General features: G+C 67.7%; 1 protein-coding gene across 6 annotated transcripts in view; it reads left to right on the top strand.

Moving 5' to 3' along the window:
• The first annotated feature begins 1320 nt into the window (after positions 1-1320).
• The window catches only part of NFIC (nuclear factor I C), a 54320-nt gene continuing 29833 nt past the window's right edge, over positions 1321-25807 (top strand). For 2 of the 6 annotated variants that reach the window (XM_044753814.2, XM_044753815.2), the window contains exons 1-2: positions 7188-7451; positions 15351-15882. In XM_044753814.2, the coding sequence (XP_044609749.1) occupies positions 7422-7451; positions 15351-15882 (562 nt within the window). In that variant the 5' untranslated portion in view covers positions 7188-7421. Of the gene's footprint in view, positions 1604-7187; positions 7452-15350; positions 15883-25807 lie in introns of those variants that run through there. The other 4 variants (XM_070491704.1, XM_070491706.1, XM_070491703.1 and 1 more) reach the window with 4 other exon arrangements.

Here is a 25807-nt window from a genome sequence, read left to right as displayed (position 1 = left end):
GCTTCAGACCTCCCAGCCCCCAAGGGCCCGGCATGGCACCCAAAAACACACAAGCAACTTCCAGAAGCCCCCGGAGTCAGCCGTGGCTGCAGAAGGGCCGGCTAGGGCCTGATTCTCCTCCTGGCGCGGGGCCTGCTCCCACCCTAAACCCTGGCGTCCTGCCTGGAGGAGCGGGGAACCGCTGTCCCCAAAGGGTCCCTGAATTCCCGGAGCCCCAGTGTGGCGAACTGGGGTCGCGGGGCGAAGGAAACTCAGACACGAGGCGGATCACAGGATCTCCTCCCCACCCCAGGTCCGGGCAGCCCCCCTCCCCTCGTCCCCGCTGCGCCAGACGCAGGGCCCAGGCGGGGGGAAGGGGGCGGCGCCTGCTCTGCGGCTCTGGGCGGAGGGGGACTGCGGGAGAGAGCGGGGTGGGGGGGGGCGCTGCGGCACGGCGTCCCAGCCCGCAGTGGCCCGCGCGCCGGGGGCGGGGGCGCTGACCCCCCTCGGCCCGCCCCTCCCCCGCTGCAGAGGCCTCGCCGTCCATCCCCCCACCCACGGAGCCGCCCGCGCGCTCCCCGCCCCCGCCCCGCCTGGAGCCCCTGCGGGACCCCCGGGGGACCCCCGCCCCCCAGGTCTGTCGCCCTCGGTGTCCGACTCTCTGTGTGTGTCCCCATCCGTCCCGTGTCCCCGCTGCGCGTGTCTGTGACCGTGTGTATCCGGGACACCTGCATTCACGGGCCAGAGGGGCTGGCGCGACGGCCTGGGGGAGGGGTCCTGGGGGTCGCGGGGTGTGGCTCCGTCCCAGGGCTGGAGTGTGTGTCTACGATTGGCAGTCTGTCTGAGCGCCTGGGTGACACCCCGCAGGCTGCGAGTCTGTGTATGTGACAGCGCGCAGGCTGTGGGTGTCTGGGTGACACCCCGCAGGCTGCGAGCATGTGGGTGCCCGTGTGTGTCTGTCTGGGTGACACCCGCAGGCCGCGAGTGTGAGTGTGTGTTTGTGGCATCCTGCAGGAGGTGTGTGTCCGAGACTCCCCCAGCGGCTGCGAGCGTGGGTCCCCGCGTGTGTGGCTGCCACCCGCAGGCCGCGTGTGTCGGTGACACGCTGCAGGCGCCGCCGGGGGGGTTCCGCGCGCGGCGGGGTGCGTGGCGTGTCCGTGTCGGAGTCGAGGAGGTCCCGGGCGAGTGTCCCCGAGCCGTCTGCGCGCGCGTGTGTGTGAGTGTGTGTGTGTGAGCGCGCGCGCGCCGCGGCGAAGGTGGATCCGCTCCCTCCGCAGCCAGCCCGCCCCGGGCCCCGCGACCCGCCGCCGCCGCCGCCACCCGCCCGGCCTCCCCTCGCGCGGGCCGGGCCGGAGATGGAGCCGCTGCCGGAGCCGCCGCAACGCGGGCCGGGGCGCGGAGCGGCCTGAGGCGCGGGCGGCGCGCGGGCCCGGGGGGAGGCGGGCCGAGGGGAGGGTCCTGCGGGCTGGGGGGGCGGGCGCGGCGCGCCCCCTCCCTCGCGCGCTCGCTCCCTCCCCCGCGCGCCCTCCCTCGCCGCCTCCTCCCGCCGCCTCCGGCCCCCCCTCGCCGGGGACCGAGCGCGCTCGCTCCGGCGCCGGCCTCGCCTCCTCGCAGCAGCGCCATGGTACGTCGCCGCCCCCACTTTCGTTTTCGCCCGGGGAGTTTTTGGGGTGGTGCGTGGGCTCCGGGCGAAAGTTGCACGGTCTGGGGGGGCAGGGGGCGGCGGCCGTCCGAGGGAGGGGCCCGAGGCGGGGACCCCACCACCCGCCCGTCTGCCCGCTGCCGCCGCCGCCGCCGCCGCGGGACCCCCGCCCGCCGATCCTCCCCCCTCCGCAGCTGGGGGCGGAGCTGGCGCGCGGGGCGCGGCGGGGGACCCCGAGTGGGGGGCCCCTCGCGGGCGCCGCGGAGTTGGCGGGGAGGGCGGGGCTCCCGGGAGAGGGTCCCCCCACCCGAGGCCGGGCCCCCGCCCCCTCCCTCGCCGGGCCCGGAGGCGGGAGGGCGCGGCCCGGGGCGCACGACCCCCGAGCGCGCGGGCCGCGGGGGCGCTGGGGCCAGGGCGGGGGCGCGGCGGGCCGTGCGGGGCGGGGGCGCGGCGGGCTCGCGGGGTCCCCGGGCCGGGCGAGCGCGGCGCGCCAGCTAGCGGAAAATGGCCGCTGCGGAGAGGGGCGGAGAGCGCGCAGCGGCCCCGCCGGGCGCCTTGAACTTGGAGCCGGCGGGCGGCCGCGCTCGGCGCCGCGCAGGGGCAGCCCCCTGGCTGCCGTCGCCCCGCCCCCCGGGCCGACCCCGACCCCGCCGCGGCGCACGGGGACCCTGCCCCCCGAGGGTGTCCCCAGGGCGCGCCCAGGCCCCGAGCGTCCGTGGCTGCACTTGAGGGTTCCGTGTCCGGTGCGCGGGCGGCGGTGGCGTCCGCGCTGGAGGGCTGCGTTTGGGGGCTCCCGTGCTCCCCAAACGGGTCAGCGGGAGAATCCGGGGGTGCATTCGCGCGTCTCTGTGCCCGGGGGTCTCGTCCCCGGCCAGGGGTCCGGGGGTCCCGAGGCGTCGCGTGTCCTCTGCTTTATGTGTGTGTGTGTGTGTGTGTCTGCGCATCCACGTGGCTGTGTGTGTTGTGTTGCGTGTGGGTCAGAGCATTGTGCGGCTGTGGGACAGCGTGTGCGTGTGTGTCTTTGGGTAACTGGGCGACTGTGCCATGTGTCCCCGTGGGGCGGTGTTGTGAAGCTGTGTGGCTGGGTCGTGCATCCCCCGAGGGGCCGCGCTGTCCCTGGGTGACCATGGGGTGTCCCTGTGTGTGTGGCGGTTAGGGGGTTGCCGGTGAGTGGGGAACTGTGCCCTGTGGCTGCGTCCCTGGGGACAGTTGGGTGTCGCTGTAACTGGCGCTGAGTGACTATTCCTGGGGATGGGTCTATACCCTCTCCCCTCTCGCGCACCCCCCCATTCCTTTTTTCCTGTAACCGGGGCCGCTGGGGTGGGGGGGGGACGTCTGGTGCTTCCTCGACCTTGCCAAAACTCTGTCCCCTCGTCGCACCCCCATCCCGTCCCCTCCACTTTCCGCTGCCTCGGAGTTCCCCATCCGCGGGCCCCAGGTGGTCCTGGCTTGAGGTTCGGGCGCGAGGTGGCGCCGGGACGCGATCGCTCGGTGGCGGCGACGTCTCCCGCCAGGGGCTGCGCGTGCGCGGGGACCTGCCCCGGAGGGAGGCGGGGCGGCGGGGGTCCCCCCACTCCGCTGCAGAGGAGGTCCCGAGGGATGGACAGTTAGAGAAGCGCGGGAGCTAGGTAGGGCCCAGGAGGGTGGCCCAGGGGACCCCCTCGCCCCTTTTGCTGGGAGCCGCCCCTGAGTCCTGCCTCCGAGAGCGGCCAGACGCGGCGGGCGCGCAGTGCTGTGTGCGCCCATCCTGGGCACGACCCTCGCCCCAGGGCCTTTGCATAATTTTCTGAATTTCAAAGCCCCAAGACCAGGCCGGAGTTTCTGCTTTTTGCTTGAAACCTGTGTCCCATTTTGGGGGGGCTGTTTGTGAAGAGGAGGAAAGGGGACCCACATCCGCACGGTGAGACACGCACACAGCCCTCAGAGTCACTGCGCTGGACCCGCCCAGGCCCCTCCATCCCTGAGGTCCGACACCTGGCCTGCCCTACACAGCGCTCCCCTCTATTCTACCATCCCACTTGTCGCCTGGCGCACGGTGGGATGCACTGTGTGCACAAATTCACAAGCACACCCCCGTGACATACCCTCACGGCACACACATGTACATAACTCCGTGCACACACAACCCCACGCAGGCACAGATACACAGACACACAGAGGGACACCTGCATTTGTGGGATGGGGAGGGGACAGCCCCCTCGCTCTCCGCCACCTCTGTGTCCCTGCAGGGCCCGGAGAGCAGAGACCCCAGCTGTGGGGGGAGCTGGCGGGGACGGCCATGGGGGAGGAGCAGGGATGTGGTGTGTCACATGTTACTGTGCGTGTGTGTGCCTGTGTGTGTCGTTGCATTTGGGTGTGAGTGTGTGATCGTGGACGAGTGTCCGTGTGTTGCGTTTGGGTTGTGTGTGCACTTGTGTGGGTCTGCGTGTCTCTGTGTCTGTCTGCATGAGTGTGTGTGCGCGTGTGTCAGGTGGGGTCTCTGTGTGTGACAGTGTGTGGGGTGTGTTGTGTGTGTGTGTCTCTGCCAGCACCAGTGTCACATGCCACCTCTTCTTCTCAAGACCAAGGACCTTGACATCCCCTTCAGAACCTCAGTTTCTCTTCTGTAAAATGGGGACACACAGGACAGCGCGCCAGGCGGAGCAGGGTGGCACTGTCACGCCGTGCACTCGCAGACCTGGCCCTGGCTGTGTCCTCTGTCCTCAGGGTGTGGCAGCTGTGGAGTCACCACGCGGGCTGCTACCATCCGTGCCTGAGCTGCTGTGTGAATTCCACTCACTTTTGAAAAATTTACTTTTTACTTACACAAGCCTTTCATAAGCACCTAAAGAGGAGGAAAAAATGTCCAGAGTAAAAATTGAGCCTTCTTCTCATGCCCACCTGGGGGGACCCCACTGTTTGCATCCAGCTTTGCCTCAGCAACTGCACGTGTAACAGACACACCTTCTCATAAAGCACCATGTCTATTCTTTAAAAAAAAAAATCCCAAATGAGACCTTGAATTTAGTTCCTGGGTCGCTGAGGGTGGGTCTGCCCCCGGGGACACTGGATGATGTCTGGGGACATTTGCGGTTGTCACAACTCGAGGCTGCTCCTGGCATGGCGTGGGAGGGAGAGAGACCCTGGCCTGCAGCTCGCGTGTCTCGTGGAGACATCTGCAGCGGGGCCCCCTGTGCTTTTTCCGGGCTGTGTAATATTCCAGCTGGCACCCGCATCTGCGTTGCTGAACTGGCCCTGCAGTGTAGACACGGGGGCCGGCTCCAAATGGTTGGCGTTAGTATGACAGGGTGCATCTGTATCTGGGACACTTACAGAGAAATCGGAGTGAGTTGTGGGGAGAGTGCATTTTTATTTTTTAACGAATGAGTGGAATGGTGCTGCGGAGCCAGGAGCTAAATTGTGCGCCGCTCTTCTGGGGCCTTCCACACGCAGGTCCAAACCCCCCAGGTGCTTGAGGAGGAAACCGCTAGGCGCAGGGCGCTGCCCTGGCCTCCCCGGGCATTGGCTGGTTTGCCCACAGCCACCCACGGGGGAGGAACCGTCATGGCTTCATTTTGCAGACAGGGAAACTGAGGCACAGGGAGGCTGAGCTGCTAACTGGAGGGGACCCAGGCTGCAACCCGCTGGCCAGCTGTGGACCTACTCTGTGCACCGCAGGGGCCCCTCCTGCTCGAACTGGAATATATAGATAACAGTTCCTTACCGGCTGTGAACCGGCAGAAGGTTCTAGCAGCCGCCACCACTGATATGTTAACACGGTCTGCACACACGTAACCGCGGGCACCCCCATCTCCCCATCTCCGAGGCACAGCCTCCTGTGGCCATTTTACAGATGGGGAAACTGAGGTCCTGAGAGGGGCAGTCTGCGCTCGCCAAACCTCACCTTCGTGAGGACCCTAACCTGCCCTGTGATGGTCGCAGGCGGGCCAGGGGTGGGGGGCAGTCCAGGGGGAACGCGCTGAAGTCCATTTTAATTTTAATGTCTGTGAGTTTGGGAGTCTGCCCCCTATGCGGCATGGCATTTTTGAATAATAAATCCTGGCTTTCAGTGGCTGGATGTTGGCATTTGGGTTCCTGTGCGTCCCCCGCTGTCCTGTGCCCCCGGTCGCTGTCCGCTCACGATGTTTGAGTAAGCGCTACCCACGCGGTGGGGAGCCGGCGGGCCCAGGGAAAAGCTGCTCCCTGCCAGGTCAGCCCGGGGACCCTGGCGAGTGGCTTCCCGGCCTCTGAGCCTCAGTTTCCTCCCCTGTAACACGGGGGACTAGGTGGCATCTTCTGGTGCCCCTGGACATGGGGCAGCGGCCCCAAGGTGGCGAGAGGGTATCCTTTGGCCTCACGATGCTCCGAAAGACGAGGCAAAATGGCCAGCTTTCTAAGACTGTCTCTGTGCTCCCCAGACAGGAGGTCAAGGCTCTGCTCAGTGTCCTTGTCATCGGGGTTGCCGACCAGCCCCACGGGGCGGGCGCTGTTAGCCCACTGTAAGGGGAGGACGCAGAGGGAGGCCCAGAGACGACGGGCCACGTCGCCGCAGCCTGGGAGGTGGGAGTGAGAGCTGCTGGGAGGATCGGGGAGGGAGCCGGGGGCGAGCTGAGGTCACGGTCATCTGGCGCCCTTGGGGCCGAAAGGGGCGGGGAGGGCAGGTCTGTGCCTAGCCGTTCTAGAGAGTGAATAAGGGACCTTTAGGAATGTGGGCCATGGGGCCAGGTGGCTGGGCTCCAAGCCGCTCACGGTGCCTCAGTTTCCAAATCTGTGAAATGGACACACCGATGGGGTCAGTGGGGTTTACCAGACACCCTGGAAGGGGCTGCATGGGTTTATCTGGGCAGCCTGAGTTCCCCCTCGATTGTCCCCCTCCTGGGGTGCTGGGGCCATATATGGGGGAGGCCAGAGCGGCCCCCCAGGTCCCCTTTGGTGCTGGCAGAGGAGAGAGCAGACTCCTGGGGGCTCCCGGGGTGGCTGGGGCCCTTCTGGCCAAGGAGGGGCGATGGAGGCCAAGCCCCTCTGAGCCGGGGACTGCAGTCCTTGTTCGGGGGAACAGGGGGCGGGGGTGCCGTGGGACCCCTCTCCTGAGGGGCACCCGGGGTCGTACATCTTTAAGGGGAAAGACACGCTTTCTGGCCTCTGCACACGTCACTTCTTCATTCCCCCCCCAACTTGGCCCGAATCTCCAACTTCCCCGCCAGCTCAGGGCCGGTGGTGGGGGGGAGGAGGGTCTTAAAAATCCACCTCCGGGGGGGCCCCCAAATGTCCAGCAGCCACCCACCCCCTGGCCCTCCGCACTGACCCCGGGCGGGCCTGGGGGACCCGCTGCGGGTGGGGCGAGCGCGCCCCGGGGGGGGGTCCCCAGTGGGGACCCTGGCGGCTGGAGATCCGTGATCCCCAGTGATGGGGGTTCATGATCGTTGGGGGGGGTGGGCGGGGGAAGAAGCGGCTTTCCTTCCCGGCTCGCGCTCTTTTTTCCCTCGTTTCTTTGAAAGTTGGATGTTGAGAAGTGGGAGGGAAGAGCCACTGGGGGGGGGGGGAGGGAGGCGGCCAGGAGGAGGAGAGACAGAGACGCGGCGAGAGACAGAGACGGAGGAGGAGAGAGGAGGGGGGGACGGGAAAGGAAGAGAGAGAGAGAGAGAGAGAGACGGAGGGAGGGAGGGAGGGAGGGAGGAGGGAGGAGGGAGACCGAGGGAGGAGGCGGCGAGGAGCGCGCCGGCCGCGGCCGCGGAGGGGGGGGGGGGTTTGGAAAAATGACTCAGTAAGTTCAGCGCGCCCGCTCCGGCCGGCCCTGCGCCTCCCGCCGCGCCCGCCCGGGATGTATTCGTCCCCGCTCTGCCTGACCCAGGTACGCCCCCCGCCCGCGCCCCCCGCGCCCCGGGCCCGCGCCCCCCGCAGCCCGGCCCCGGAGTCGGGCAGCCCCGGGGAGGCGGGACGGGAAAGGCGCGCGTCCCTCCCGCCGCCCCGGCCCGCCAGGATGGCCCTGCCACCCCGGCCAGGGCGCGCGGGGGGCTGGGCTGGGCTGGCCCGGGACCCCACTCCCCACCGCTCTGGACCCTCTCGTCCGGGATTCCCGCACCCAGGCCCTTCCCCTCTCCCGGACATAGGGGCTGGGGGGTGAGGGGGGGAGTGGGCAGGCTCGCCCTCTCCCCACGCAGGACGCGCTCCCACACCCCACCCGGGAAGGGCTGGGGGCGCCCCCGAGGCAGGGCTCCGCGCGAGCCCCCCGTTTGGAGCGCGCCTGCGTCCCAGAGCAATCGAGGAGGGGATCCTGGGCCCCGCGACCCTCTGGAGGTGAGGACGCCTCGGATGCGTTCCTGGAGCCCCCCCTCCCCCAAGGGGGTGCCCCGCCGCCCCATCCGGGGCCGCCTTTCCCCCCACGATTGGCCCACGTGTGCGTGGAGGGGGGGGGCGCGCGAAGTTGGAGGCGCCCGCCGTGGGGGGAGGGGGGGCCCGGCCGTCCCGCTCGGTCTCCCGCCCCCCCACCCCCCGCGGCCCCCAGCCCGGCCCGATCTTTCCGCCGCATCGATTCGGGGGCCCTGGAGCCGCCGGAGGAGCCGGAGGGAGGCGGGCGCTCCGGGGTCTGCGGGCACTGCGGCGCTGCGGCGCCCTCGCCAGCCCGGCACCTGCCCCTGCCCCCTCCCGCCGCCTCTCACCCCTGGCCGCGCTCCCGGGCTCCCTTGTGCAAGGCCCAGGGGCTGTGCGGGGAGGGGGCGGCCGCCACTGCCCCAGGGCGCACCCTCCCGGGGACCCCGGCTCCCTCCAGGCGCCCCCCTCCCCAGGTCTGCCGGTTCTACTTTCCAGCTCCGCCCTTCACCCCCTGCCCTGCTGTGGGTCTTTAGGCCAATGAGGCTCCAGCCTCAGTTTCCCCGGAGGTGACATGGGGCTAAGGCAGCCTCTGGAGAGAGGCGCGGAGTGGCCTCCAGACTGCAAAAGGCAGCGCATGTGGGCGGTGGGCGCCTGGCGTCCTGAGGAGCACCGTATGGGGAGCACGTGGGGGCCCAGCTTGGGCCGCAGGGACCACCGCTCTCTACCGGGGATCCCCCCCATTCACAATCTGCGGACCCCGTCATTCGCGGTGGGACCTTGCTCCCTGGCCCCCTCCGGCCGCCGCTCGGGAGTTCCTGGCTCCCAGCGCGGCTGGTGCTCAGGGGGTCTCGCCTTGTCCTACCCATGATCCCCTGGGTGACCTTGGACAAGTCCGTGCCTCCCTCCAGCCCAACGCGGCCCCTTCGGAGCGACTTTGGGGGTCCCCCCCCAGCAGTCCTCCTGCCGGCCCACCTCTGCCCCCCGGGCGGCCCGGAGCTCCCCAGCACAGGCAGCCCTCTGCCCGGGCTTTTCAGGTGACCTTGGGCCTGGCGGTCTCGGGGCTGGGGGTGCCCCCGCCCCCCGTGCCCTTCCCGCGCTCCGGGCACTCGAGGGGGGAGCCCAGGGCGGCTATTCCAGGCGCGGGGCTGGAAGGCCGCCTTTTGTCACCGCGCCCTGGAATTCCCCGGCAGGACTCCTCGGGCCGCAGGCCTCCGTCCCGGTGCCCAGAGCGGGTGGCAGGGAGAACCAGAGCCTGGCGTCCCCCAGCAGAGCCGGGTCCCCCAGGGCGGCCCTCGGCGGAACCGAACCATCCCAACTAGGAGGTTGCAAGAGACGGGGAGATGGGGGCCAGCGAGAGACCCCGAGGCTCCAGGCCAGGGGGCACCCCTCCTGTGCTTACTCTCCCATGGCCCCCCCAACGGGGAGGGGACCCCCTCTCGGGCTGCCCGCAGCCTCAGTGTGACCTGCAGCTCCTTACGGGTCTGGTGTCCCCCTGGGGGACGGGGCAGGACCCCCACTCCTGGCTGTCTGGCTCAGTGTCCCTCATCAGGGCCCCACCCCATTTCTGTCTGGCTGTCTTCTCCCCCTCTGCCTGTCTCTCTGTCTCTGTGGCCGTCTCTCTCCATCTCTCTGTCGCCGTGTCTCTCTCCTTCCCCCTCCCGGGTCCCTCCCGGGTCTCTGGGCCTCCGTCTCCCCCCTTTGCCCCACCAATCCTACAACCTGGACCCATCCTAAAATAGCTCCCTTTTAGCTGATCCGACCCGGATCCTTCTCCGAGCCAGCCAAAGGGGGAGGGGACGGCTCGCTCGGTGCCAGCCCGCCCCGTGCCCCCCGGCCCTGCCCACCGAGGGGGGTGGCGGCCGCCCTGGAGGATGCTGGGAGCCCGGTCCCTGGGTCGCTGGTGACTCAAGCTCTTTTCACTCTTACTCTTAAGAGGAACTGTGTGGAGCAGCCGTTACTTCCATAAATCCTGCCGGCGGGAAGGCCGCCTCCTCCCGCCCGCCCGCCCGCCCTGGCCGCCCTCCCTCCCGGCTCCCGCCCGCCGCCGCCACGTTACTTATTCCGGGTTTGGGGCCAAATCCCTCTTGGCCCGGGCGCCCAGGATTCCCCGGGCCCGCAGGCTGGGCCTGGCCCAGGCCGCCTCCCTCCTTCATTCATTCTTCCTTCATTCCTTCCCTCATCTCTCTCCAGGCCGCCACTCCTTACCGCCCTTTCTCCTGGGGGGGAGGGGGACCGAGGCTGGGAGAGGGCCCTGGCCTCACTCCGCGCCTCCGATGGGGCCAGGCGAGGGGGGAGCAGAAGGTGGCGAGGTCTCGGCCTGGGGTGTGGGGCTCTGTCGGGGTCGGGGGGTCCCCCAGCACCTCAGAGCTGGAAGAGGAGAGGCCGAGACCAGAGAGGGCCAGGGCCTGCCCGGGGCGGCACAGCATGGCGAGTGGGCCTGGGTGTGGGGCCACTTTCCCCCTGGCTGTTTGGCCTGGCCTGGGCAGGTGGGTGCTCCCCGTGTGCCCCCCGCTGCCTGTGGCCTCCTGGGCTCGGAGTCCCTCCTGTAAAAGGCACAGCCTCGCTGTGTGTCTCTGTCTCTTTGTCTCTGTCTCTGTGTCTCTGTCTGTATGTCTCTGTGTCTCTGCCCCTCCCTTCTCTGCGGTGGAGGTGCCCCAGCGCCAGGGCCGGCGCCTTGTAAATCACGACGGAGCTGGGATTCTGGCCGAGTCAGCGTTCTCTCCCTCCCTCTCTCTCTCCCTCTCTCTCTCTCTCCCTCCCTCTCTCTCTCTGCTGACACAGGCCCACTGCCTCAGCTGCGCCCTGCTGGGGACCCCACCGAGGCAGATCCTGGGAACCCTGGGCTCCTCGCGCTGCCCGAGGAGTCAGGGAGGCGGGGGGGAGGGGGGCCTGGCGCACAGTAGGCGATTATAAATGGCGGCTGCAGGAAGGAGGGGAGGGTTGGTTCTGGCAGCCGAGAGAAGGGACCCGAGTCTCTCCGAGCCTCAGTCTTTCCCAGCGCAAAGTGGGGAACGTACCGGCGCCTTCCTGGGATGCTTCGCCCCGCCACCCGCCCCCGGAGCACGAGGCCTGGTATACAGTAGGTGCCAAATAAGTGCAGCTGCTGTTATGGTTGTTGCTAAACTAATAATTGGGTGAAACATCCACAGGCGTCTTTCAACTGGCCCTCCCTCCGTCCTGTCACTGTTTGCTGTTTGCATAAGCCAGGCCCTCACCCAGGTGACGGGGACAGTGGTGACCCCACAAAAGCTGGCGCCCTGACCCCCAAGGGTCTTGCTGTTGGCCGTTGCTCCTGGCTGCGGCTTCGGCTACGACAAGCCCCCGAGCTGAGGAGGGGGCGGCAGGTGGCCCGGGACTGAGGGGGGCTCCGGAGAGAGTGTGAGGGTGCAGGGGGCCCGGTGAGGGGACCGAGGAGGCAGGAGGCCGCGGTCACAGGGCCCTGGGCGCAGGTCCCAGCTTGGCTGCGCGACTCTGGGCCTCAGTTTCTCCCTCCAGACAGTGGGTGCGACGTTGGTTCCCATTTTGTGGAGTCTACAGCTCAGCCAACGCTCGGCCTCTGAGAGGCCCGGCCGTGCTGCCTGTCTCTCTCCACACCCAGGCCCTCTGCCTCGGCCGCCATCAGCCCCGGGGACACCCAGCCACAGAGGGGGTCCAGGGTGCAGACTCGAGGAGTTCCCTCTTTGGACTCAGTTTACCCAGATTCCTCCCTGCGGCCTACAAGGCCCCGCACGACCTGCCTCGACCCCGACCTGCCCTCCCTCCTCCCCCTCTCCCCCTCACTCCCTCTGCTGCAGCCTCAAGGGCCTCCTCACTGTTCCTCCTACAACATCCAGTCCTGCCCCAGGGCCTTTGCACTTGCTGTTTTCGCCACCTGGAAAGTTCCAGCCCTGAACTGCCATCTTTCAGGTCTTTGTGCAAGTGCCCTCCCTCCCCTACAGAAGACCCTTCCTGATCACCCCCAGCTGTAGACAGCCCCTGAGGGGTTCCCTGGCCCCCCCTCAGACACCTTTAAATTCCCTGGAGCACTTTGTTTGACCTGACGTTTTATTGCATATTTGTTGGCTCATTTAACATCCATCCCTCCTCCAGAGCAGGATCCGGGGGAGGGCCCCCAGCACCTTGCTTGGGGCTAGCACACAGTAGGCGCTCAGTAGATGTTTGCTGAACTACTGAATGACTCTCTCCTTTGAAGGGTTAGGTAGGAGCCATTCGTAAATTCTGGCGCTCTGAGCTTGGGGGTGGGAGTTCCCCTAGGTTAGGGGCCTCGGTGCTGGATGGTCCTGGGTTCGAATATGAGCTCTGCCTTCTGCCAGGCATGTGACTGTGGGCGAGTCCCTTAATCTGGAGGAAAGGACATTGGAACCGGGGCTTTGAAGGATGCGTAGGAGTTTGGGACAAGCACTTAGGAAGTGGTTAAGATAGATTCTCAGTAATGTGTGTGGAATCATTGACTGAATGAAGGACAGAGGACCCTTTCTGGAAAGCGTCCAGTTTGGTGTTTCCTGTCCTGAACTGTCAGGGTGGGGGGCCTCGGGGAGGCCCAGAGAGGGACACAGTTGTCCACTGCAGGGGGCCCAGCAGGGGCGTGGGCCTCAGGCTTTACCTCCCAGCTAAGGCTGCCCTCTGTGGCCTGAGAGTTGCAGTGGGCCGAGTTCCTGGGAAACCAGGGTTTCCGGGAAAGGCCTGGCCTTGTTCCCCCTCCCTTGACCTTGCCTCTCTGGTTGCCAGGGCAACGGACAAGCCCTCCCCACCCCCTCGGGCTGTACAGAATGAGAAACTGAGGCCCAGAGAGGAGCAGTGATTGGTTCCTGGGTCGTACAGAAGGAGAAAACGGAGGCCACTGTCACCTGGTCTTACCCGCAGGATCTGTCTGGCAGCATGTGTCATGGCCCTGGCTTGGGATTGGGGACGGGGGGTGACAGAGCTGGCCTCAGAGACACCCCCCCCACCCACCTTGTGTGGCCCAGGCCAGGGCTGCGGGAACCCTGAGCAGACCAGGAAAGGCTGCCCGAAGGAAGGAGCACTGGAGATGGGGCTTTGAGGGATGTGTAGGAGTTCAAGAGGATTCTCAGCATCTGCCTGGCCTTTGCCGGCTCCTTTCTCCTGGTCAGCCAGGGGGGAGGAGGGCACCTTGGTTGTCGCAGGTCCCATGGGACAAAGAGTGACAGGCCTGCCTGTCACCTGGGCTGACCTGAAGGGGAGGATGAGGAGGATGGGGCAACAGGTCCCTGACCCAGTTGCAGACTGTTTGTCCTCCTTTCTTTGGCACCAGCTGGGGTCACTGGTGACGTGGGCTCCCGCCCCTGCCCGCCTCCCGGGCACCTCTTCCCAGAGCGGGGGTGGGGGCTCCCCGAGGGGAGGGGTCCCGGAGAGGACTCTGGGAAGGCCCGCCCCCTGGCTCACACCCCAGCCGCCCCTCATCACGGCCCCAGTGAGTGCCAGACCTTGGGTGGCAGCCACGGCCCAACGTCAACACCGTTGCTCTGGCCTCCTGCCACCGTGGCGTCCCCCCGGGGAGCAGGGGGCAGCGACCTGTGTCTCCATCGATTCCGTCCCCCCCCGGCTCCTCCAGCCACATGGGCTGGGCCCTGGGCTCTGCTGCCCGGCTGTGCGACCCTGGGCCAGTCGCTGCCCGTCTCTGAGGCTCAGACGTGGGAAAGGCACATCCGAGGGGGCCCGGGACTGGGGCCTGGGGTGGCCACCTCCATCGTCCCTCGGCCTCAGCGGAAAAGGGCCCGAGGTCCAGCTGTTCCGGTGACTCACGCTTCGGGGGACACTGGCGTGGGGAGCAGGGCTGGCACCAGCCGAGCCCATGCCCCCAGCCCAGCCGGGGCAGGAGGCTGTTTTCCGAGGCTCGGTCGTGGGTGAAGTCCGGGGTCGTCCCTCTGCCCCCCGTGCACCCCAAGGCCAGAGGTGGCCCAGGGAGCCGGGGCACAGAGCAGGGAGGCACCCTGGGCCCGCAGGGGGGACCGGCCCGGCCACCTCCATCTAGAAAGAGCCGACAGCCCCAAGCCGCGGGGTCCCTCCCAGGAGAGAAAAGGGCCCGATGGCCGTGGCGGGCTGGGGTGCTGGGGGCTGAGCCTCACCCGGGCCCCCCGAGACCCCGCAGGACCTGGGCCAGGTCCCCGCTCCTCCGTGAGCCTCAGTTTCCCCATCATGCAAAGAGTAGCAGAACCTGGGGTACTGCCTGCCCCCCCGGAAGACGGTAAGCGAACGGAGTAATCGTCGCAACAACCCCGATGTCAGGAATCGTAAAACGAGCCCAGGGCAGCCTTGTGAGAGCTGGGCGCGTCGCGGGGTTCACGTGTCAGCATGAGCTGTCCCCACCCCGTTCAGAGACCCAGACAGCGGGGGACGGGGCTTTTCCTCTCGGTGGTCCTTCCTCCTGGGACTTCTTGCCCGTGAGGCTGAGACCCCAGGTCCCTGAGCTTCTGCTGCCTCAGTTTCCCTTGCTGACAAGTGGGGAGAAGGGGACAGCTTTTGCACCCCTGTCGGAGGGGACGAGGCGTGGCCGGGGCTGCGGCTGTTTTCACGGCACATGCCTGTGGGTCCCAGCCCCGGCTCTGCCCCTCGGGACTGGGGCCCCTCTGGGGCCTCAGTTTCCCCATCTGGGAAAGGGGTGTCGGGGCCGCCCAGTGACACCAGTGAGGCAGAGGGCTGGGGTGTCGGCGTCACAGCGCTGGCCAGGCCTCAGGGCCCCCCCAGGTCTCGGTTTTTCCGCATGTGGAGCGGGTCTGGGGGGACGGGGCGGGCTGGACATGCTCCGGCCCCCGTCCGGCCTCAGTTTCCTCTGCCGATGGTGGGTCCCAGAGCCGGGCCCCAAGCGCCACTCTCGGAGCACGATGTCTCCTGCCATCATTGGGCACCTGCTGTGTACTCGGCCTGCTCTAGACCTTGGAGCCCAGCCTCTCGTCTAGAGGTCGCAAACCACGGCCCGGGGGCCAGTGCCCGCGTCCGAGTTTGTGAATAAAGTTTTATTGGCGCGCGCGGTGACCGTCCTCGGCATCTCACGGATGGCGAGGTTTGCGCCCCGGGGCAGAGCCGGCTCGTGGTGGCAGAGACTAGAACATTCCGGCTGGGCATCTTGAGCGTGCTGGTCAACTGGGGTTTCCGGACGCCAGTTCTCGCGGACGGTGGCTCCGTGCAGCCCAGCCTCCGTGACACCGTCTGTGCAGTGGGTCCTCAGCTTGCTCGAGGCTCCAGGACGGTGCTCCCTGAACGCACGCCTTGGGCTGCCCCTCCCACACAGTCCGGGACTCAGTTTCCCCATCTGGGCAGCGCGTTCCAGCCTGTCGTCCCCCCCCCCCCCCCCCCCCCGTGCACTTCTGCCGGGTGCCTTCCGTTTTCCGGGGGAGGGCGGCGGCCCCTGGGCCTCCCCGCTTGGGGGTTGTGCCTGGGGGGTCCCCGCGCCCCCTGACCTCCGCCCTCCCGCCCGCAGGATGAGTTCCACCCGTTCATCGAGGCGCTGCTGCCTCACGTGCGCGCCTTTGCCTACACCTGGTTCAACCTGCAGGCGCGGAAGCGCAAGTACTTCAAGAAGCACGAGAAGCGCATGTCAAAGGACGAGGAGCGCGCGGTGAAGGACGAGCTGCTGGGCGAGAAGGCCGAGGTCAAGCAGAAGTGGGCGTCACGGCTGCTGGCCAAGCTGCGCAAGGACATCCGGCCCGAGTTCCGCGAGGACTTCGTGCTGGCCATCACGGGCAAGAAGGCCCCGGGCTGCGTGCTCTCCAACCCCGACCAGAAGGGCAAGATGCGCCGCATCGACTGCCTGCGCCAGGCCGACAAGGTGTGGCGCCTGGACCTGGTCATGGTCATCCTCTTCAAGGGCATCCCGCTCGAGAGCACCGACGGCGAGCGCCTGGTGAAGGCGGCGCAGTGTGGCCACCCGGTGCTCTGCGTGCAGCCGCACCACATCGGCGTGGCCGTCAAGGAGCTCGACCTCTACCTGGCCTACTTCGTGCGCGAGCGAGGTGAGCGGGCGTGCGGGGCCGACGGGGGAGGCAGGGCCGTGAGAGGTCAGAGGGGGAGGCAGGGCCGTGAGAGGTCAGAGGAGGAGGCAGGGCTGTGAGAGGTCTGAGAGGGGTGGCCGCCCCGTTGGGTAAGGGGATCGCCAGATACGGTGGGAAGGGCCCAGGGAGGAATTGGGCCGCACTGGAGTCGCGGGGGGTGGGTGCCTGCGATGTGAAGGTCGGAGGGAAAGAGAGATGGTTCAAGGAGAGTCTGACGGGGGAGGCATGTGAGTCCTGAGGGTCTGAAGGTAGAGGCAGGCCCTGATCTTGATGTCTGACGGGGGTGGCAGGCCCTTGAGGTCTCAGGAGATGAGACCGTGTCCCAGAAGTTCTGAAGGGTGCGATACGGCCTTGTTGGGAACGGGGCGCAGGAGAGAGAGCGACGGGAGAGGGGCCATCTTAGCGCTCCGGGAAAGCCGGGAGAGTGCTGGGGTCGCTCTGGGACACTGTCGATTGACTCTCAGACCTCCATCAGAAGCGGATGGGGCACACACTTGTGCCGTGGGTGGGAAGCTGGGGTGCTGTGTGCCTTTGGCTGGGTCACTGCTCTCTCTGGTCCTCAGCCATCCCTGCTCTCTCGGGCCTTTCCAGCTGGGTGTTTGCTGGCTGCGGGCTCTATGCCCAGGGTCGATCCTGGTGGGGTTTGTGAGGGTGGGGAAATCGTGGCAGCTTCCTGGAGGAGGAGGCGGCCATGAGGGGCCTCCAGGCTCTCAGCGGCTGGCCGGGCAGAAAGCGTGGAGGCCCGACGTGGGGTCCAGCCTCCAGCTCAGCGGGCTGGTGGCTGAGGGCAGGGCCTGGCTGGCAGGACAGAGGGCTCTGTCGCCTGCTGCTTCCTGGCTGTGTCTGACTCGGGCCTCAGTTGCCCCCTCTGTCACGTGGAGGCCGCCAGAGTCCCCGGCTCGGTTGCACCGCCAGGATTGGCCAGGCTCACGCATGGGGTGTGCTGATCGCCGACCGGCCACGTGGCAGGTGTCGGCGGTGACTGTCTTCGTGGGGACCGAAGCAGATGTGGACCCTAATGAGGACACGCCCCACGCCCCATGAGCCCCCCAGGCGGAGCTGGGCACAGAAGAGGGCACGTGCCACCCCCGGGGCTGCCTCGGTGGGTCACGTGGGCGCCCGCAGGTCACAGACCCAGCCGGCTAGACCCCATGTGAACGCGCGTGGTCGCATGACCAGAGACGGAGGGAGGAGGGCTGGGGGAGGGGGGTGCCCCCAGTGGGAGAACACGGGGGACACCAGGGGTCGGCCGCCCTTTGCGGGACCTGTGACCCGACACATCACTGTTCTGTGCCTCGGTTTCCTTTTCTGTCCAAGGGGGTAACAGGCAGGCCGTCTCCCAGCAATGGCATGGGGATTAGATGAGGTCGGGGGCTCCTGGGGTGTGGGAGGGACATCGGGCAGAGTGTCCCCATCTTGACCTTGAGTCCTTGACCTTGGCCCCATCTGCTGGCCCCTCCCCCCCCAGTTACCAGCAAACCCCCCGGGGGTGGGGGCGGGGTTGCGGCTCCAACTCATTAGGATGCAAGTCGGGTCCCCTGGCTGCCACGTCCCCCTCCAGCCCCGTCGGCTGCTGCTAACATTGCTCCGCGCTTTTCTGCGGCGTCAGCGCCACCTCCGGGCTCCCCTCCCCCGCGGCCACCTCCCCAGTCACCTCCACGTCCGTCCGGCTGCCGCGCTGGGCAGCCCCGCCCCGGCTAGCAGCCGGCTCGGTGTCCCCAGGGGAAGCCCTGCTTAGACCAGCCCGGCTGACGCGGCCTCTGCTGGCTGTGAGTGAGGGTCGGGCACAGAGCCACCTGATGCTGGGGAATCCGGGCGAGTTGCTGAACCTCTCTGTGCCTCGCTTCCTTGTCTGTAAAATGGGAGGCTCCAAAAGAGCCGCCTCGTGGGGATGTTGGGTGCTCACGGTATGCGCTCAACAAACAGCCCTCTGGGGTCGTGAAGGCACCGTTTTCTTCCTCGTGGTGGTTACCGTTTCCTCCTCTAGGCCTTTGCCATGCTGTTCCCCCTGTCTGGAATGCTTTCCCACATGGAAAACTCCTACTTAGGCTGCAAAACCCCAACTCCTAGCTGCACTGCGTCTCTGCTGGGCACTTTTTCCTGAGGGCCAAGCGACTCTTTTCCGTTGTCATAGCGGGAATCATTGTGGTCCCCATTTTACAGATGAGGAAACAGAGGCCTAGAGAGAGGGCCTGCCCCCGCCCCGAGGTCGCACAGCCCAGAGAGGGCAGAGGTGGGATGGAGTGTCGGCAGCTTCCGTCACTGACACCCCCCCAGCCCCCCGCCCCATGTCCCAGGCCCGAAGTTTGGTCTGTTCCTGGCCAGGCAGGCGTCCGTCCACTCCCTCCTCCCGCCTTGGGGTCCCTGGGCTGGAGGGGGTGACAGGAAGACGGCGAGAGACACAGAGACACAGACAGAGCCGGGGAGAGACAGTGGGACCTGGACACACGGGGGTCGTTCCCTGTCCTCGGCCGAGGCCGGCGTCCCCGTCTCTCTGGGGGCGTCAGGGGGACCCCGAGGCCGCGCCCCGCAGGGGAATTCCAGGCCTCCTCCCTCGGGGTTATTTCGGGGGACGGTCCCCTTCAGCCCTGGGGCTGCCAGCCCACTTAGAGCCCAGGGCACCTCCTGAGGCTGCAGTTGGCTCCCCGGGGGCCCATCTGGTGCCACTGTGGCCACAGGGCACATGCTCGGGGCCGGACTCAGTGTGTGCCCCAGGGGTGGCCGAGGGGGTGAAGGGGTGACATGAGTCTCACCTCAGGCCGTTCAGGGCTGCCTGCTAAGTGCACACGTGTGGGGAGGGGCTGTGTGCAACTGAGTGGGGACAGGGAAGCCGACGGTTCACGGTTAAATTACTAAGGATGTAGCGACAGGAGGACAGAACATGGGAGGGGCATGGAGGGGCCTGGGGGGGGGCCGCTCCAGACGGGGAGGGACTCCCTGAGGAGGTGGCTTTGGAGGTGAGGCCTGGAGGAGGCGAGGGAGCCCCGAGGGATGGAGTGAGAGCCCTCGGGGGCAGGGGGCACCGCCCGTGCAAAGGCCCTGGGACCAGAACGCCGGGAGCCTGTGGAGCAGGGGGCGTCTGGCTCCGGGGCGAGGGCCGGCCAGGCCTTCTGGAAGGAGCCTGCAGGAACCGGGCCGGAGAGGGAAGCCGCCGGCCCAGCCAGGCCTCCCCGCCCCCTCCGGGGCCTGAGAAACCGGAGGCGCGGGCGGGCGCCGTGCCAGGGCGGGGGAGGGGTGCCAGGCCCGCGCCCGCTCCGGCAGCTGCCAGCCTGCCCGCCGCCCGCGCCGCCGGCCCAGATGGTGCCCATCTGCTGACGCGGGGGGCCGGCCTCCCGCTCCCGCCCGGGGCCGTGCCAACCGCCCGGGTGGCGCTGCGGGCAGGCCCGGCCTGGGAGCGGCAGCTGCTGCAGAGGCGGCCGGGGGCCCGGGGGGGGGGCGGGAGAGACGGGGGTCCCCGGTGCCCCCGTAGGAACGAGGAGCGGGAATCAGGACAGAGACCCTGGAAACGGAGGACACGGGTGGGGCCCAACCACGTCTGCATCCCCGGGGAGGGAGGGCCTGCCACCTTCTCCTGTTTCCGATGAGCTAACAGAGGCCCAGAGAGGGTCAGCCACTTGCCTGAGGTCACACAGCTCCCAGGAGACAGAGCGGAATTCGAACCCAGGGATCTTGAGTTCCTGAGACCCTGAAGGAAAAATAACTAAGAATCGGTTTTAAGATCGTGGAATGGAGCCCACCCTCCTGGTTGTGCCGATGGTAGATGCATAGGCCCTGAAGGCAGAGGGAACAGGTGAATGGAGAGCCGTGAACTGTGTTGAAGGGCCGGCTGGGCCGAGCCTGGGGCCCAGGGTCCCCATAAAGTGGACCCTGAGCTCAGGTGGTGGGAGGAGGGCCCTGAGGCTGGAGTGAGGGGACCCGTGTCAGCTGCTGTGCTGTCCCTCACTTGCTGTGTGACGTAGGGCAGAGCGCTGCCCTCTCTGGTCTGGGACTGTGAGGAGCCGAGGGTGGCAAGGGAGGGCCTTGCAGGCCACAGAGAGGGGCACGCTGGACCCCGAGCCACCGCCTCCGCCACCTTCATCTTCCTCCCGGCCGGGGAGACTAAGGCGGGCGGCACAGGGGGGAGGGCGTGTGTTTATCTGCCTAACGGACACCCTGTGCGTCTGTGCTCGCTCCCGGCCGTGCGAGGTGCGCCCCCCTCTCTGAGCCTCAGTTTCCCCATCTGTACATGGCGAGACTCAGAGCCGTGTCTGCCTCATTGAGGATGGGAGTCGGTGATCCCCTGAGAGCATACAGGAGGCGCTCAATTGATGCTCAGGCCCTTCCTGGCCCCCAGCCCCAGGAGGCAACGGGGAGACCTCGGTGCTGCTCTGCGCCCCCAGCGAACGCGCAGGGGCCCCCGTGACGCAGGCCAGCGACCGTGGGACGCTCCCCCCCCCCGCCCCGCTCCAGGTGTCCTGGCGGCCAGGTGGACAGCTGTCCGTCAGGGCGGGGAAGGTGGCCGCGCGGCCCGAGGGCCCGACGCCAGCGGCCGGGGTATTTATAGCGACAGCCGAGGACTCTGGGCTCGTGGTCAGCGGCCCCGAGGGACTGACAGGTGGGCGAGCCCACGAGGGGAGCTGCGTGGAGCGGGGCCGGAGGTCGGGGCGCAGGCCGCGGCTCCATGTGGCCTTCGGCAGGTGAAGTCGGCGGGGCCTCAGTTTCCCTCCCCGTCAAGGAGGGCCTGGCACGGCGGGAGCGCTGCAAGGCGGCTTCTTGCCCCAGAAAGGGGCACTTAAAAATGGTTAAAATGGTCAATGTTATGTTACATATATTTTCCCACAATAAGTCGTCGTTGTTAATAATAATAATAAATAGTGACGTGTCCTATGCGTGTAACGAAATGACAAGTAAGTAACTCATGGAAATAACCCCAGTGACGGTGGCGTAAGGACAGGTGTTACTATCGCGGCCGTCGTCCTCGTCCTTGCCGTCGTTCTGGTCCCAGGTCTGCCCTCTGGCCCGCTGGGCACCCTTGGGCAGGTTCACGCCGTCTCTGTGCTCCCGTTTCTCCCGCGCAGAGGGGGCAGGGGGCGTGCGCGGAGTGGGCCTGACATCGTGTCCACGAGAAGGGGACCTCGGAGCGCGTGGCGGGGCGCAGGGCTGCGGAGGGTCCCGGGGCGGCCGGCGAGGGAGGGCCGCCCCCCAGGAGCCCGCGGAGGCGGGTGCGCGGCCTTGCACCTGTGGCGGCCACCCCGGCGCGGTGGGGCTGCAGTTGCCGCCCTGGCCCCGCGCCCGGGGCACCGAGGGGAGGCCGAGGGCAGCTCGGGACACCTCCGGCCCCCCCGCACGCCGGCCGCCAGCTGCTAGGCCGGCCCCTGTCCCTCCGGCCGCGTGTGGGCGGGAGTCACAGATGGTCAGGGCTGCCGAGCGCCCAGGGAGGGGTCGCCGGATGTCTTGTCCAGATGGGGAAACTGAGGCCCAGAGAGGCGCAGGGCATTGGCCGGGGCTGCCCAGCGAGGGCCCTTCCTCTGGCCGGTTCTGTTTCTTGACCGTCCAGAAGGTTCTAGAATTCTCCTGGCAGCCCGGTCCGGTAGCTGCAGGATTATTGAGCGCTTTTTTGGTATCGACACTCAAAGGGGCCACAGCAGGGGCGTGAATTTTCACAGCTGACCGTGTTCCACCTGGACGTCCGAAAGGTGGTCCTTTTGGCCCGAAATCCACCTGGAAAAGTCACTGAGACATTTGCATTTTTCTTTTTGGGTCTGAAGTCTTTGAAATCAGGCGTGAGCTTCGCGCTTGCGTGTCCATTCCCAGCGGCCACGTGCTCGGCGCCACCCGGCTCCAGGGCCCCTGAGTTCTAGAAGATTCCGAGGCAGGAGTCACCTTGGGGCCTTTGAAGATAGAAAGACGGCGTTCCCCGCCCCCCCGCCCGCACTGTGACATTGGGGCTGGGTCACCTCTGGGGGGCCATCCCGGGCGCTGTGGGGGGCTGAGCGGCACCCACTCAATGCCAGGAGCCCCCCCAGTGTAACACCCACAGACGCCCCCAGACGTCACCCAGCGTCCCCTGGGAGCAGGGCTGGTCGAGAGCTGCTGGGCTCAGGGAAGCCTTGGGACTCTCTGAAGCGGGGTGACAGCCGCCCAGGAGGCGGGTCGGGGACCCCCAACGCGGGCCCCCCCGCTTTAGAAGCCCCCCCAGCGCGTCTCGACGGCCCCGGAGCGGCAGGTCCCGGGGTTTCCGAGCTTCCTGAGTCATCTACGCTCGGGTTTTGCTTCTTGAAGGACAAGCTCCAGAATCCCGCGAGGTGGGTTCTAGAACATTCTGGGGGCAGGTTCCAGAACTCCCCGGAAGTTCAGGGTCCAGTCGAGTGAGCCTGTCCTCAGACGCCAGGGGACGGGGCAGAAGATTCTGGAAGAGAGGCCTGCGTGCGGGTTCAAGTTTCTCGGGCTCCCCCAGGCTGGTGGCGGCCCTGGGGGGACGTAGCGGGACGTCTGCATCTGGGGGGATGTGGCCCCCACTGTGTCTCCCGGCGCGCCCAGCCCCACGCCGAGCGCGCTTAGTAGGTCCTCTGGCGAAGGTGGTGGTCGTAACCGGCGACAGTGCCACCTGGCAGGAGACGGGCTGTCCGGTGTGTTCTGGCTCTCGGGGGCGTTTATGGGCGGGAGGGTGGAGGGCTCCCCACGTCAAACGCTTGGTCAAAACCAGGGGTGATGGGCACCCGTTGCCTTCCGCCTCCATCCCACCGAGGTCGCCGTGATCACCAACTGCATTTAACAGGTGGGGAAATTGAGGCCCAGAGAGGTAAAGCCGCTGGCCCAAGGTCACACAGCTAAGGGGCAGGGGCAGGATTCGAACCTGTCTCTGGGAGATGCGAGGGCCCCCAGGGGCTCCTGGAGAAGGGGCTGTTTGGGGGGTGTCAGCGACCTCCCTAGATGTCCCAGGTCCCCCTCTTGGGGCCTAGAGGACTTTGGTGCTGGAGAGCGGGCACCAGGTTCAGCTGGATCAAGGAGCACTGTTGGGGGCTGCAGCCTGAGTCGGGGTGAATCAGCCTCTAACCTTTGACCTGGGGGAGCCCGGGGTGGGGGAGGGGCGGCCGAGGGTGTCCCTTCCTGTCTGTCTCTGTCTCTGTGTCTGTCTCTGTGTCTCTCCGGGTCCCCCCCTCCTGCCTGGGCCGGCTCCTCCCCACCCCCAGGCCCCCGGGGGCTGCCCGGAGGCGGCAGCGGCAGCTGAATGGGCCCCTTGTTCCCCGCCACGCCCCGGCCTTGGGGTCACCCGGGGACAAGCCCTGGCTGCAAGCTGCCTTAAAGGGCCAGCGCCCAGGGAGAAAGGAGGTGAGGGGCCGCCCCCTCCCAAGCCCCAGCCCTCCCGGAAGTGGGGGGGGAGGTGCCATATCCAGACCCCCCCCACCCCTCCCACCCCCGACCCCCACATGGTGGGCCGGGTGGCCCCCGGGGCTGGGAGGCCCACCTGGGGGAGGAGACTGTGCGGGCACAGTAGGACCCGGGTTTAAGCCTGGACGTAACCTTCTCCTCTGTGTGCCTCGGTTTCCCCATCTGCATCTGGGGCTCCTTGTGCCCACCCCCAGGAGCCGTGGGGCAGGTGGAATAGTCTCTGGGCTGGGGTTTGGTACACAGTCGGCGCTCTTGCTGTGCCCGTGGTGCGGTCACGCAGCCCCTGCGGCCTGGGCGTTCCCTGGCTGTGTGGACGGGCAGTTTGTCACCCTTCTCTGCCTCAGTTTCCCTTCACGGAGCACGAGGCAACAGCAGCGCCTGCTGGCAGGCATTAAGCCCGGGAAGAGAATTAAAAGTGTTGGGGAGCAGGGCCCCGGGTGGCGTTTACGGCTGCATTTATTGAGCGCCAGCTGCATACCAGGCCCCGCGGAGCGGGGTCCCCGATTGTAGCCCCGTTTGCCAGAGGGAGGAGCGAAGAGGGAGGCCGCCCAGCCTGCTCTGCGCCTCCGCCCTCCCTTCCTCTGGAGGCTGTGCAGCTTCAGGCTGCTCGCTCGCCCTCTCTGGGCCTCAGTTTCTCCTTCAGGGCCATGGGAGCGGCCCCCTGTCCACCTGCAGACGGGAAGCCGTCCACGTCACCCCCCTGAGGAGGGGACTCCGGGGTGGCCTGGCCCTCCCGCCCGGGCAGCCGACAGCCGGGACAGGTTGCTGCCGGCCGACAGGCCTTATGTAAGCAGTTACGCAAGGGCGCTTACATAAGGAGGGGCGGGCCCGGCGGCGCCAGGCTCTTAAAGCGGCCCGGGGCCGGTGTCCCCTCGGGCCACGCCCCCGCGGAGGGAGCCTCGCACACCCCGACCCCCGTTCTGCGCCCCTTCATCCCCGTTACTATTATTGCCGTCGATGTTGTTTGCCAACCCTCTGATCTTCCCCGTGGCCGTGCGCAGCCCGCTCTGCTTCCCGCCGCCGCCGGCTGGTGCCTTCTCTCTCTGGCCTCAGTTTCCCCCCCAGTACAATGCGCCTGTGTCCTGGGGCTGCTGAGGGAGAAGCGAGTGGAGACGCAGCGGGGGCTGGGAGCACGCGGGGAACACTGATTGAGCCCTTGCTGTGTGCCAGGCGCGCTTCTGGGTCCTGAGGACGTCACTGTGAGGAAGACGGGCAAAAGCCCGGGCCTCGTGGGGTGCACAGCCGGGGGGGGGGCGGGGACACACGGGGAACATGCAGTCAGTGTCGCCTCGTGATAAGGGCCGTCGGGAACCGAGACGGGAGCCGAGGGACGGCTCGTCCGGGAGGCCTGGGGGGAAGGAACCAGCGTGCGCAGATCTGGGGAAGGTGCTCCAGGCAGAGGCACAGTGTGTGCAAAGGCCCTGGGGCAGGATGGGCCTGGTGTCTGGAGGAACAGCGAGGAGGCCGTGTGGCTGGAGCAGAGGGAGGAGGGGGAGAGAGGGAGGAGGGAGGGCGGGGAGGGGACGGGGCAGGTCGTGCGGGGTCTGGGGGGCCGCGGGAAGGACTTGGCTTCCGGCCCAGGGAGGGGAGTCTGGAGGGCTGCGGGCGGAGGTGGCGGGTCGGACTCGGGGGCTCCGGGCGCCCTCTGGCCACTTTGGGGAACAAGCGCCGTGGGGACGAGGGTGGAGCACGGGGTCGGGTGGGGGGTGACGGGCGGCCAGGCAGAGGCGGGCCCAGGGGCCGGGAGCTCAGTGGACGAGCTGAGGGGCCCCACACTTGGGTCCCATTCCCGCTCCTCAGGGCCCGTCTCGGCCCCGTGCCTCAGTTTCCCCATCTGTGCCAGGGCCGTGGTCACCCGTGCCTGCAGAGCGGCCCCTGCGCGGCGGGCACCCGGGCTGTGACGGCCACAGTGAGGCGGGAGGCTGGGGATGGCCCCTCGGGGGCAGGCGAGCGACCCTGCCTCGTTCCTGTGACCTGGGACCCCGGCCACAGGGCCTCTGCCTGCTCTGTTCCCGCCCGGAAGGGCGTCCAGCCTGGCGTGACGCTGTCCCTGCCCCATGGGACAGCTGGGGAAACTGAGGCTCAGAGAGAACTTGGGGTGGCCTGGAGTCACGTGGCCGGTTAGGGGCAAGGGGAGGCCGTGAGCGGCTCGCTGCGTGGCTCTGACACCCCAGGACCAAGGCGGCGCCCCTGGAACAGGTGGCCGGGCTCCCAGCCTCTCACTGGGCCTCAGTTTCCCAATCTGTGAAACGGGGCCAGGAGGAAGGACTGGACACGGGGAGAGGCTGCGAGGGTTTCCGCGGCCACCTGGGGTCCCACCTGGAAGCCGCCCTCCTGGGCTGGGGGCTGGACCGGCCACCACCCCCGGGGGGCTGCACCCCCACTGCGCCCCCCCCCCCCCCCGCCTCTGCCAGGCCCAGACATGGTCACTGGGGTGGCTGAGTCTCCGCAGGGGCTCGAGTCCTGGCTGTGTGCTCGGTCCAGTTGCCCAACCTCCCTGGGACCTCTGTGCTTG

The sequence above is a fragment of the Equus asinus genome, chromosome 20 (genome assembly GCF_041296235.1).
Source record: "Equus asinus isolate D_3611 breed Donkey chromosome 20, EquAss-T2T_v2, whole genome shotgun sequence".
Lineage (NCBI taxonomy): Eukaryota > Metazoa > Chordata > Mammalia > Perissodactyla > Equidae > Equus > Equus asinus.
The sequence above is the reverse complement of the archived record's forward strand: the minus strand, read 5'-3'. Positions and strand labels throughout refer to the sequence as shown.